The 12,158-nt window shown below is 38.6% G+C and overlaps 2 protein-coding genes across 3 annotated transcripts; both read right to left on the bottom strand.

Moving 5' to 3' along the window:
- Nucleotides 1-570: 570 nt before the first annotated feature.
- Nucleotides 571-7,072, bottom strand: LOC307001609 (sterol 26-hydroxylase, mitochondrial-like). 2 transcript variants are annotated; one of them, XM_079618340.1, is made up of 10 exons: nucleotides 6,999-7,072; nucleotides 5,974-6,084; nucleotides 5,480-5,670; nucleotides 5,090-5,289; nucleotides 4,398-4,595; nucleotides 4,139-4,302; nucleotides 3,878-4,044; nucleotides 3,661-3,742; nucleotides 3,379-3,579; nucleotides 571-862 (listed from the first exon to the last, which is right to left on the bottom strand). In XM_079618340.1, exons 2-10 carry the CDS (start codon nucleotides 6,025-6,027, stop codon nucleotides 728-730), a joined length of 1,392 nt encoding a protein of 463 aa, XP_079474466.1. In that variant the 5' UTR covers nucleotides 6,028-6,084; nucleotides 6,999-7,072; the 3' UTR covers nucleotides 571-727. The 2 variants fall into 2 exon arrangements, with proteins under 2 accessions (XP_079474466.1, XP_079474465.1); XM_079618339.1 differs by lacking the exon at nucleotides 6,999-7,072 and having other exon boundaries at nucleotides 5,974-6,267.
- Nucleotides 7,073-8,678: 1,606 nt separating this feature from the next.
- LOC307001610 (sterol 26-hydroxylase, mitochondrial-like) lies at nucleotides 8,679-12,080 on the bottom strand (the record flags this gene model as incomplete). Its single annotated transcript, XM_079618341.1, has 9 exons — nucleotides 8,679-9,114; nucleotides 9,199-9,399; nucleotides 9,500-9,581; nucleotides 9,683-9,849; nucleotides 9,944-10,107; nucleotides 10,207-10,404; nucleotides 10,967-11,166; nucleotides 11,364-11,554; nucleotides 11,841-12,080. The coding sequence occupies 9 exons, from the start codon at nucleotides 12,078-12,080 to the stop codon at nucleotides 8,980-8,982; spliced, it is 1,578 nt and encodes a 525-aa protein (XP_079474467.1). The 3' UTR covers nucleotides 8,679-8,979.
- Between the last annotated feature and the right edge of the window lie 78 nt (nucleotides 12,081-12,158).

Raw genomic sequence — 12,158 nt, 5'->3', positions numbered from 1 at the left:
TGACACCATTGGATGAAGAGAAGTACTACAGGTATAATAACGAACATCTTATAGAAATCCACAAAAAAATATGACACCGATTATGCACAAATGTGAAATAGACTTTGTCACAACTTTAGGCCTACCTTTAACAACAAGTCAAAGTCCCTAGTTAAAAATGATATAGAAATGCTATTAATTGCTACCATAATTTGGAATCAACATAATTTGCTGTAATAAGCGTCTTGACATTTGTGTGTATATATATATATATATATACACACACAATATATATTTATATATATATATTTATACAAACAAATGTATTTGTCAAATGTGATATTATATTAGTTATTTCATTTGTTACATAATTTAATTTGTTTAATTTCTATCTAGTTGCTGTTGATCGCATAAATCCCCTTACACTATACTGAACCATAATAAAACAAAGATATTTTGGATTCATTAAAAAGTTTAATTTATTTCTTAATTCAAGTTCATACAAATACATTTATATCAGCATAATGAAAAACAATGCACAAGAACAATTTAATGGCAAGAGCTATATAAAATAGGGTGGGGAAAAAAATGTTTTACAGTGTAATACAGGGTCCTTTATATACAGTACACAACAGAATCATAATCAAATGAAGATAAAGAAGTTGACATATTCACATGATTCACTTCAGCTGATAATTTTCATATGTACAGATGCAGCTTATGTTTTCCTGAAACAGTTCTTCTTTAGCTATGCTTCATTATGTATCTTCGGTCTCTCTACAAAGTGGAGGTTAACCTTCCTGTCTGGTGCAAGCACTGTGCGATTGAGTGACTGAACCTCACCTACAGTTGGGTCCGGTCTGATTTCAAACAACTTGATTAACTGGAATGAAAAGATGCAATCGAAAAGCACAATTAATAAATGTGCCGGTAATAGAACTTTATGGCACAAAATCAAAAATAAATATGTCTGTTCCCTTTAAAAAGCTAAGTGGGAGCACGTTTTCATGTGACCATCAGTGAATTAGGTGTGTAAACCCTATGGTGTAAACACGGCATCTGACAGAGATGTCACTGGAGTGCGTGAGGTGCGGTCCACCTTCAGAGCCATACTGTGTGTGTGTGTGTGTGTGTGTGTGTGTGTGTGTGTGTGTGTGTGTGTGTGTGTGTGTGATTCAAGCTCTCTGCCTATCTTCTGTTGAAATTACTGACAGCGAGTCTTTTCTTCAATTCAAAAGGATTATGACCATCATACAGAGAAAGTTTTGTGTGCACACTGCACAGCCCATGCCTGAACTCGACAGACATCAGTTCTGCTTTGTTTGTCTGGGGGAAGAGCATGCTGCCCGTGCATTGGACCAGGGCGATTGCAAGCACTGTGAATTGTTCACAATTGAAGGAACACTCAATTTTTTTTGGAAATAGGCTCATTTTCCAATTTCCTCAAGAGTTAACCAGTTGAGTTTTACCGTTTTCGAATCCATTCAGCCGATCTCCGGGTTTTGACGGTAGCACTTTTAGCATAGATCATTGAATCTGATTAGACCGATAGCATCTCTCTAAAAAAAAGACCAAAGAGTTTCGATATTTTTCCCATTTAAAACTTGACTCTTCTGTAGTTACATCGTGTACTAAGACCGACAAAAACAAATGTTGCGATTTTCTAGGCCAATATGACTAGGAACTATACTCTCATTCCTGCGTAATAATCAAGGAACTGTGCTGCCGGACCATGGGTGCAGCAGGCGCAATGATATTACGCAGTGCCTGAAAATAGTCCCCAGCTCGGTAACTTCCAAAGTGACCGGCACTAAGTTTGTAATATAATTGCGCCAGCTGGTCCGGCAGCACAGTTCCTTGATTATTACGCAGGAATGAGAGTATAGTTCCTAGTCAGATTGGCCTAGAAAATCGCAACTTTTTCATTTTCATTTTCCGTCGGACTCTCAGACCCTAGACTCTCTAAATTAGAGAACAGATTTCTGTTTGGTGGCCAGGAGGAAGGGTCTCAAAAACAATCTCTACCCTTCTTCAAGGACCTCCATGATGAGATCTCTCGCTCATGCCACAAATAGCTCCAATAGCTCCGTCGGCCACCTAGCTCCAACCCAGTCCTTCTTGGAGGAGAGAGGCACAAAAAGAGTGTAGCAAGTCGCGCTCCCCCTCTTAGAGACTGGGGACCGGCTCATCACGCTCAACAACCTCACAGGAGACGTGTCGTGGAAATTTTTAACTGTGTATTAAACTAACCATGTTTTTAACATCTAACCTTATTTAACATCTAACATTCATATGCTTCTAAATGTTTCCAAACTCTTTGGGGAAAACTTGTGACATTGAGTGTGTGCGTGTGTGTGTATAAATAACAAATATGGGAAATGAAACTAGACATATGTCTAGAATTAAAAACTTGTGACAATTAAGTAATCATTAAAACTTTCCACTTCTTTTTGATGATTCGAGATAATTTGCTAATGCCAGTAACAAAGGGAAAAAAGGTGGGGGCTTGCTTTCACCATTTGAACCAATCATATTGATAGAAGGTTAGTCACGATGATTGTATTTGTTTATTCTATAAAAACTGTTGTATCTGTGTCTTCGGTGGGATTCTCAATGGAATTTGTCTGCGATCCTCCAGCCTCGCTTCTTCTTAGGAGATTCTCTGAGTATTGCTCGAGAACTCCCGGCCGTTGAATTAAAGCATTTAAAGGACATTTGCTGGAGCCTTTCTGTTATTACTGCTGCGCAGCAGGTCAGTTTAGGGAAGGTCCTGATGGCTTTGCGCCCAGGTCTGTGGGGGTGGCTGCCAAGCGGCTCCTTCCCGGCACCTTCACGAAACCACTATAACATCCCTGCCACCTCTGGTGTTTCGGGGGCAGCGGTTTCCATCGAAATGCTGGATGTTCCATCGCCTCCTGTTTTTGCCCAGGACACGGAACATCCAACATTCCCTCAACAGAAAGTATTGAAATTGGTATCCCTTTCAGAGAACGTGGCAGCGTGGAAGTTACTGCCTCTTCTCGGGTCCGAATGACTGTAGAAAAGGGATACAGGATACAAGTCCTGTTCTACCCCCGTGTTTCAACAGTGTGGTCCCCACAACCGTCAAACCGGAGCAGGTTCTGGACAGGGGGCCATAAAACGTGTTCCCCTCCCAGAGGCAGAGTCAGGCTATTACAGTCGGTACTTTCTGGTTTCCAAAAGAGATGCGGAGGTTGCGTTCCATTCTAGGTCTAGATTCTAGATCGTCAAGTTCAAAGCCAAATTCTTTGGCGTGTTTAAACACGTAATTTACTGATGGTCACATGAAGAAGTGTTCCCATAGAGCTAAGCGCAGCATCTTGTTCCCGCTTTTTCAGGGAACAGCTACAGTTAAGTAACCCGAGACATTTCTCTTACCCTTGCCAAAGCAAGATGCATCTCCAATTCAGCAATGCGACGGCCAACACAGCCTCTGACTCCAAAGCCAAATGGGATTGACCCAAATGGGTTGGGTCTTGTTCTGCCATCTCGGAGCCACCGGTCAGGTTTGAACTTCCGTGGTTCTGGGAAGACTTTCTCATCGTGGCTAATTGCATATTGGCACATAGTGAATGTTGTCTGTTAAAAAAAACAGCTGATTTAGTTCATTTCTAAACTCGCAACTCTTCTTTTCTTGCTAACAAAATGAGAACAATATACCTTTTTAGGGAAAAAGTGTCCACCAATGACAACATCATTTTCTGCAATAAGACGAGAATTCATGGGCACCACAGGATACATCCTACACAGGAGATTACATGTGCAAAGAGATTATAATATGCAAATATATATCCAGATTTTGTTGTTTGGTTGGCCACTGTCAGATTTTAATTTGGCTTCTCAAATACGATGTATGTTACACAACATAATCCTCCACCTTAGTGTTTCCTTGATGACAGCTTTGAGGTAAGGCATGTTGTTCACTTCCTGTGCTGTTGGGACTCTGTCGCTCTTTAAGACTTTAGTTACATCCTGATACAGAGCCTCTTGAGCTTCTGGATCTCTTGAGAGGAGATACAGTGCCCACAACATGGTGTTGGAGGTCTAGAACACAAAAAGAAACCATGCCTTATGTTCTATCATTTTAAAACTCATATATTTTCTTTAAATAGTCAAAGATAGAGTAATTGTTTCTTACTGTGTCCACTCCAGCCAACAGAAGCTCAGAAATGCTTCCATAAACATCTTTACTGCTCATTTTAACATTAGTAAGTAGATAGGTGAGATACTCCCCAGCAACCTCCTGATTTGTATCCACGCGCCTCTGAATGGCCTCCATCTTCATGTCAATCATCTTTCCAGCTGTGCTTAATCCATAAGTACAATACATCATCACACTGCACAACATGTCTGTATCTCTTGTAGTTTATCTGAAAAAGATCTGTGAACAAGCTCACCAAATTTGAATATTCCCTCCCAGCCATTGAGGTACCACTGCCAAAATGGCAAGTAATTGCGAGTCCAGTTGGGCAGCACCACCACAGGCATGCTGTAGGTGAACATTTGTGCAATAGAATTAATGAAATCCTGTGTCTCTGCAGGAATCTCTTTCTCCAGGCAGCCAATGCGCGTCTCAAACAGAATGGATGAGATTCCTGTATGAGAAAAGCCAGAAAATTCACAATTGTTGTGGGCAAATGGAAAACATTATGTTATTAGTTGGCACGCATGATGTATTGGCATGCACATTAATTGCAATGATTATATAAAGACTATAATTTGATTTGTAAAATGGATGACTTTAAAACTTTGTTGTGAAACATCTGCTCACTGTGCAGCACCCAAAGCAGATCGCTGTTACTGTTGCATCATGACAACATTATATCAGGGATCTTATAGCAGACGGATATAACAATGAGCAACACTTTTAAAGCATTTTTTTTACATTTACTATTATATTATTAAAATCAAACGTTTTAAATGTTAATATTAGTTAATTAACATTAACAAAGGTTAGTAGGTGCTGTAAAAATATATTGCTCACATAGTTCATGTTAACTAATGTATTAGCTAAATGTTAACAAATGAGAACTTATTGTAAAGTGTTACCGAATTTATCTCATTTCTAGTGCTTATGGAGGGGAAATACCTTCAAGGGAAAACCGGTAAAGCTCATTGGTCAAGTTAGGTACAAGATCACCAGTGGGGCTCATTTCCCGCAGATAGTAAATCCGTTTGATGAAGTCTTTGACCACCGCATTGACCACATCTCCATACTGAACCGAGTCCTTTGGATGCAGCATGCGTTTGTTCAGCACTGTCCGCAGTTTGTACCATTTCTCTCCTTCTCTGTTAAAGAACATATTCTCTTTTCAGCAACAGCAACAAAACCTGCATAACCTGTTTACATAACATCACACAGCTACATTAGCCAAATGCACTTTGACCTCATCAAATCTCCTGACATGACTAGTCTTACATAATGTATAATTTGCTAAACATGTTAAGGATAAAGAAACCAATGCCAATGTGTTTTTACTCTGTGAAAGGGCCGTAGCCGATGCCTCTCATATCACGGTACTCTGTCCACAGAGTCATGTCTCCTCTGGAAGGAAACTTCTCATCTTTTCTAAGGAGTTCCTCCAGTAAATCCACACTGTTTATTGAAATGGATTGGAAGTTTCCAGCGTTCACTTTGTACAAAGGACCATAAAGCCGTTTTTCGTATAACTGGAGAGATGAAAAACAAGAGGTGAAGAAGATCAAACGAGTGAAAAAGTTGAGAAAAAAATTCTGGTTAATTTTGAGATAAATTGCAATGCACCTCCAAATTGGTTCAGAGCAACAAATGAACAACAAGTATACTGAATTATTTAAAAGTGTTCAATTATACAGTTGTTTCCTATCTATTCAGTGTCTTTAAAGGCAAAACATTGACAGTCTGAGTACATATAAGAAGGCAGAAATAATTTTAACAGTCCTGCAGTTACAGTAACATGATAAATAAACTGCAGCTGTGTTTTCTTTCTTTACCTGCAGCTCATGCATGCGATTCAGGTACCCTTTAAAGATCAGTCTGTACAACATCCTAAATGTGTTAATCTCTGGGAGGTCAGCCACAGTCTTGAGCTTCCCGGGGTTGCCCTGGAAAGTGACAGAAGCAGCAGCATTACCCACTGCCCCTCTCTTGATGTCCGTGTTTGTTGTTGTGGGCCTCAGAAAACCAAATCCAATCCTTCTTTCTGCAGAGCTCAATGCAAAACGAACAGCCATTATGGAAGCAGGGACAAGAGTGAGGAAAACACCGTCTACTCTACAAGATCCTCTTTCACACGGGAGGGAGAGGGAGGTGGGGCAAAAGCCTCTTTAGTTAACCCTTCAATATCTGTTGTAATGTAATATTGTGAGCAGGTTTGTTTTGAAATCTGAAACAACATTCTCGTGCAGATAATGATATTTCACCTCTGGAGAAAATCAAAATTTACTTCACTTAAAGGATTAGTTCACTTTTAAAATGAAAATTCTGTCATCATATACTCACCCTTAAGTTGTTTCAAACCTGTATGAATTTCTTTCCTCTGCTGAACACAAAGGAAGATATTTAGAAGAATGTCAGTAACCAAACAGTTTTTGGTTCCCATTGACTACCATAGTATATTTTTTTCCTACTATGGTAGTCAATGGGAACCAAAAACTGTTTGGTTACTGACATTCTTCTAAATATCTTCCTTTGTGTTCAGCAGAGGTAAGAAATTCATACAGGTTTGAAACAACTTAAGGGTGAGTATATGATGACAGAATTTTCATTTTAAAAGTGAACTGATCCTTTAAAAACATCAAATTATATTCATACAATATTCTGCTGAAGTTCTTCTTTTCCATTACACCACAGCAATAAGGCCAAACAGGTTTGGAATGACATGAGGGCAAAGAAACGATGACAGTTTTCATTTTGGTGAACTATCCCTTTAACATTAACCTCTGCTCTAATTCCTACTGGGTTGTAGTGAAGCAACACAAACAAAAGGTTTTGAACCTTTAAAAAAAAAAAAACATACCTGTGTTTACAACGGCTCTTATTCCTGAAAGAAATTTGCTGAATGCTTAGTACATTTTTTTCTTTCGATCGCCTAAAAAAGATTAGATAACATATATAATATTGATGTTATGTGCAAAAAATCAATCAATAACTTAGCTTAGCTTACTTATTTACATCACAATTAGTGCATCATGTCATCTGTTGTTGTATAACATTAACAATAATAGTCAAATACACAAATTTTCCACAAGTGGGATATTATTACTCCGAAGTGAGAAGAGTCTTTATACAGAAGGTGAAAATTTCGAAGAATGATTTAACCAAACTGTTTATCACTCGCCTGTAGCTCAGTTTGCATCATTCAAAAGTCTGTATTGTCTCTGTGTAGGTATTCACTGCTTGATCTCTGCAATGTTTCTACAGTAAATATATACTGCTATATAAGCAGCACATTGACTACTCTAAAATGTATCCAAGTTTAATTTCTATAATATTGTCCCTTGAGTAAATTTACTCACTTTTGTGAGATACAGTAGTGTCATAAACACAATTCGGGCCTTTTATATTTATTCATAATTGAACATCACCAGCCACTGTTGTTGTAGCTTTGTCTGACTGCACCAGATAAGGTACAAATCTACACTCTGTGTATAAAAACAATACTTTCTAAAACACTATTATAGTAACGTGAACTGGAAAAAAAGTAATAACGTTACTTACATAAAGCTGCTTTTTCTACAGCCTGGGGGTCCATACAGCAGATCCTATATGGAGTGTGTATGTATGTAACGTTATGGTATTATTGAAGTATTTAACAACCATACTTTAATTTATTACAATGCTTTCTAGTACTATTATGGACGTGCACATTCCTGTATTTTCAGAAATGAAATAATTCTTTGACAGAAGTTATCATTTCCACCTCTGTCAGTGACGGTGCGTGTCCACTCTGGCGGGAAGCAAAAAGTTGGCCTTTATTCCCTCAAATGCAAATATCAAGCGAAAAACGCGGTTGCCAGCCAATCGCTGTGAGGTTCGGGTTGTGACGTCTGTCTTGAGAGAGTTTAATATGCAGAATTGTGCCGGGGTTTATTTAGTGTGTAAATCATTTTGTTTACAAATTAGATTTTTTAAGTTGTTATGTTAAATATATCAGTTTGGATGTATTCATTGTGATTATAACTGGCTAGGCTGACAAAAGTTTATAAAACTGACAGATTACTTGGAGCATTTGAAGCTTGCCTATTTCTAAATGTAATCGCTTGCATCTCTGATTATTATATTGTCCGTGTGTTGAAAAAAAAACATGGATTAAACACACTCGCAACCCAACAGACACTCCAAAGCGGATGCGTGATGGCGTTGCCAGCGCCATTGATGCCCATGGGCCATAGACAGTAGGTTTTGCCGCTGTAGTGGACACGTACCGTGTTGTGCCGAATTTCGACCCCTGCCAAATGATTACCCCCCTAGCATTGTTAGGTTTAGGATGTGGTGGATTGCCTAACTGCATTCCTTTACATCCACAATCCTCTCCGCCACTCCATTCTCCAGCAATAGCCTACTATATATATATATATTTGCTGTTATTTTTATTTCCCCTCAGCTGCGTTCCAATATCTTTTGCAATGATATAGTATAGCTAAATATTCATAATCCCCTTCCACTAATACTGACAAAAACACAACACAGATATTTTGGAATCATTAGGCTAAATAGTTCAATTTATTTCTTAATTCAAGTTCATACAAATACATTTATATCAGCATAAATACAACGCACAAGAACAATTTAATGGCAAGAGCTATAAAAAATTGAGTGGGAAAAAAGTATTTTTCACAGTGTTATACATGGTCCTTTTCACATTGCACATTCCAAAGTACAACAGAATCATAATCAAATGAAGATAAAGAAGTTGACATATTCACATGATTCACTTCAGCTGATAATTTTCATATGTACAGATGCAGCTTGTTTTCCTGAAACAGTGGTCTTCTTAGCTATGCTTCATTATGTATCTTCGGTCTCTCCACAAAGTGGAAGTTAACATTTCTGTCTGGCACAAGCACTCCACGACTGCGTGACTGAACCTCACCTACAGTTGGGTCTGGTCTGATTTCAAACAACTTGATTAGCTGGAATGAAAAGATTCAATCAAAAAGCGCAATATATAAATGTAATATAACAAAATCAAAAATAAATCTCTCTGTTTCTCTTACCCTTGCCAAAACCAGATGCATCTCCAATTCAGCAATGCGACGGCCTACACAGCCTCTGACTCCAAAGCCAAATGGGATTGACCCAAATGGGTTGGGTCTTGTTCTGCCATCTCGGAGCCAGCGGTCAGGTTTGAACTTCCGTGGTTCTGGGAAGACTTTCTCATCGTGGCTGATTGCATAGTGGAACAGAGAGAATGTTGTCTGTTAACCCCCACCCCCCCAAAAAAAAACACTGATTAGTGATGCCAGTTTTTAAACTGATAACACTTCTTTTCTTCTTAACAACATTAGGACAATATACCTTTTTAGAGAAAAAGTGCCCACCAATGACAATATCTTTTTCTGCAATAAGACGAGAATTTATGGACACCACAGGATACATCCTACACAGGAGATTACATGTGCAAATATATTATAATACGCAATTATATATGCAGAATTTGCTTCTCAAAGATATACCATGTTACACAACATAATCCTCCACCTTAGTGTTTCCTTGATGACAGCTTTGAGGTAAGGCATGTTGTTCACTTCCTGTGCTGTTGGGACTCTGTCGCCCTTTAAGACTTTGGTTACATCCTGATACAGAGCCTCTTGAGCTTCTGGATCTCTTGAGAGGAGATACAGTGCCCACAACATGGTGTTGGAGGTCTAGAACACAAAAAGAAACCATGCCTTATGTTCTATCATTTTAAAAGTCATATATTTTCTTTAAATAGTCAAAGATAGAGTAATTTTTTCTTACTGTGTCCACTCCAGCCAACAGAAGCTCAGAAATGCTTCCATAAACATCTTTACTGCTCATTTTAACATTAGTAAGTAGATAGGTGAGATACTCCCCAGCAACCTCCTGATTTGCATCCACGCGCCTCTGAATGGCCTCCATCTTCATGTCAATCATCTTTATGGCTGTGCATAATCCATAAGTACAATACATTATCACACTGCACAACATGTCTGTATCTCTTGTAGTTTATCTGAAGAAGATGTGTGAACTAACAAGCTTACAGAATTTGAATATGCCATCCCAGCCATTGAGGTACCACTGCCAAAATGGCAAGTAATTGCGAGTCCAGTTGGGCAGCATCACCACATGCATGCTGTAGGTGAACATTTGTGCAATAGATTTAATGAAATCCTGTGTCTCTGCAGGAATCTCTTTCTCCAGGCAGCCAATGCGCGTCTCAAACAGAATGGATGAGATTCCTGTATGAGAAAAGCAACAGGCAGAATATTCACAATTATTGTGGACAAATGGAAAACATAATGCTATTATAGTTGGCACGCATGATAAATTGGCATGCGCAATAATTGCAGTGATAATATAAAGACTATAATTTGATTTGTAAAATGGATGACTATCATGTGAAACATCTGCTCACTGTGCAGCACCCAAAGCAGATCGCTGTTACTGTTGCATGACAACATAGGGATCTTATAGCAGAAGGATGTCACTTAATTAACTTTCTAAATAAAATAACTTAATAATAAAAAATACCTTAATACTTAAACTATTACGTTTTAATTATAAATATGGTCATGGATAAAGGGGTCTGCTTCTACACTGCCGTTCATTTGAGCATACTATTTACTGAAGTTTTTTTTTTTTTTTTACAAAAGTTTCACAAAAATATTAAGCAAAAAATATATTGCTCATATAGTTCATGACATGTTAACTAATGTATTAAATAAATGTTTACATGATGAGAACTTATTGTAAAGTGTTACCTATTTTATCTAATTTCAAGTGCTTATGGAGGGGAAATACCTTCAAGGGAAAACCGGTAAAGCTCCTTGGACAAGTCAGGTACAAGATCACCAGTGGGGCTCATTTCCCGCAGATAGTAAATCCGTTTGATGAAGTCTTTGACCACCGCATTGACCACATCTCCATACTGAGCCGAGTTCTTTGGGTGCAGCATGCGTTTGTTCAGCACTCTCCGCAGGTTGTACCATTTCTCTCCTTCTCTGTTAAAGAGCATATTCTCTTTTCAGAACGGCAACAAAAAACAACATGACCTGATAAGTTTACATAACATCACACAGCTACATTAGCCAAATGCACTTTGGCCTCATAAAATCTCCTGACATGACCAGTCTAACATAATTTATAAGTTGCAAAACAAATGTTACAGATAAAGAACCATTATTCCAAATGTTTTTACTCTGTGAAAGGGCCGTAGCCGATGCCTCTCATATCACGGTACTCTGTCCACTGAGTCATGTCTCCTCTGCAAGGAAACTTCTCATCTTTTCTAAGGAGTTCCTCCAGTAAGTCCACACTGTTTATTGAAATGGATTGGATCTTTCCAACATTCACTTTGTATAAGGGACCATAAAGCTGTTTATCACATAACTGGAGAGATGAAAAACAAGAGGTGAAGAAGAAACAAGATGTGCAAGTGAAGAATGAATATGGTTAATTGTGAGCTAAATTGCATTGCACCTCCAAACTGGTTCTGAGCAGCAAATAAACAACAAGGGTAGTGAATTTTAAAGTGTTTAATTAGAAAAGTTTAAACAGAAAAATGTCATTAAAAGACAGTTGTTTACTTTTTTACATAAGGGGAGGCACAAATAATTGTAAGTCCTGCAGTTACAGTAACATGATAAATAAACTGCGCTGTGTTTTCTTTCTTTACCTGCAGCTCATGCACGCGATTCAGGTACCCTTTAAAGATCAGTCTGTACAACATCCTAAATATGTTGATCTCTGGGAGGTCAGCCACAGTCTTGAGCTTCCCGTGGCTGTCCTGGACAGTAACAGAAGCATCAGTATTACCCACTGCCCCTCTCCTGATGCCCGTGTTTGTTGTTGTGGGCCTCAGAAAACCAAATCCAATCCTTCTTTCTGCAGAGCTCAATGCAAAACGAACAGCCATTATGGAAGCAGGGAGAAGAGTGAGGAAAACACAGATCCTCTTTCACATGGGAGGGAGGGAGGGAGGTGGGGCAAAAGC

This window comes from Phoxinus phoxinus (assembly GCF_949152265.1).
Source record: "Phoxinus phoxinus genome assembly, chromosome: 7".
In the NCBI taxonomy this organism is placed as follows: domain Eukaryota; kingdom Metazoa; phylum Chordata; class Actinopteri; order Cypriniformes; family Leuciscidae; genus Phoxinus; species Phoxinus phoxinus.
The sequence above is the reverse complement of the archived record's forward strand: the minus strand, read 5'-3'. Positions and strand labels throughout refer to the sequence as shown.

Bases quoted from the DNA above. Each gene is read 5' to 3' on its own strand.
- LOC307001609 (XM_079618339.1), bottom strand. From the start codon at position 6,213: ATGGCTGTTCGTTTTGCATTGAGCTCTGCAGAAAGAAGGATTGGATTT. The intron at 5,290-5,479 runs GTAAAAACACAT...GTTCTTTAACAG, and splicing joins GGCTACGGCCCTTTCACAGA to AGAAGGAGAGAAATGGTACA. The intron at 4,303-4,397 runs GTGAGCTTGTTC...GATTAAGCACAG, and splicing joins GGAGGGAATATTCAAATTTG to CTGGAAAGATGATTGACATG.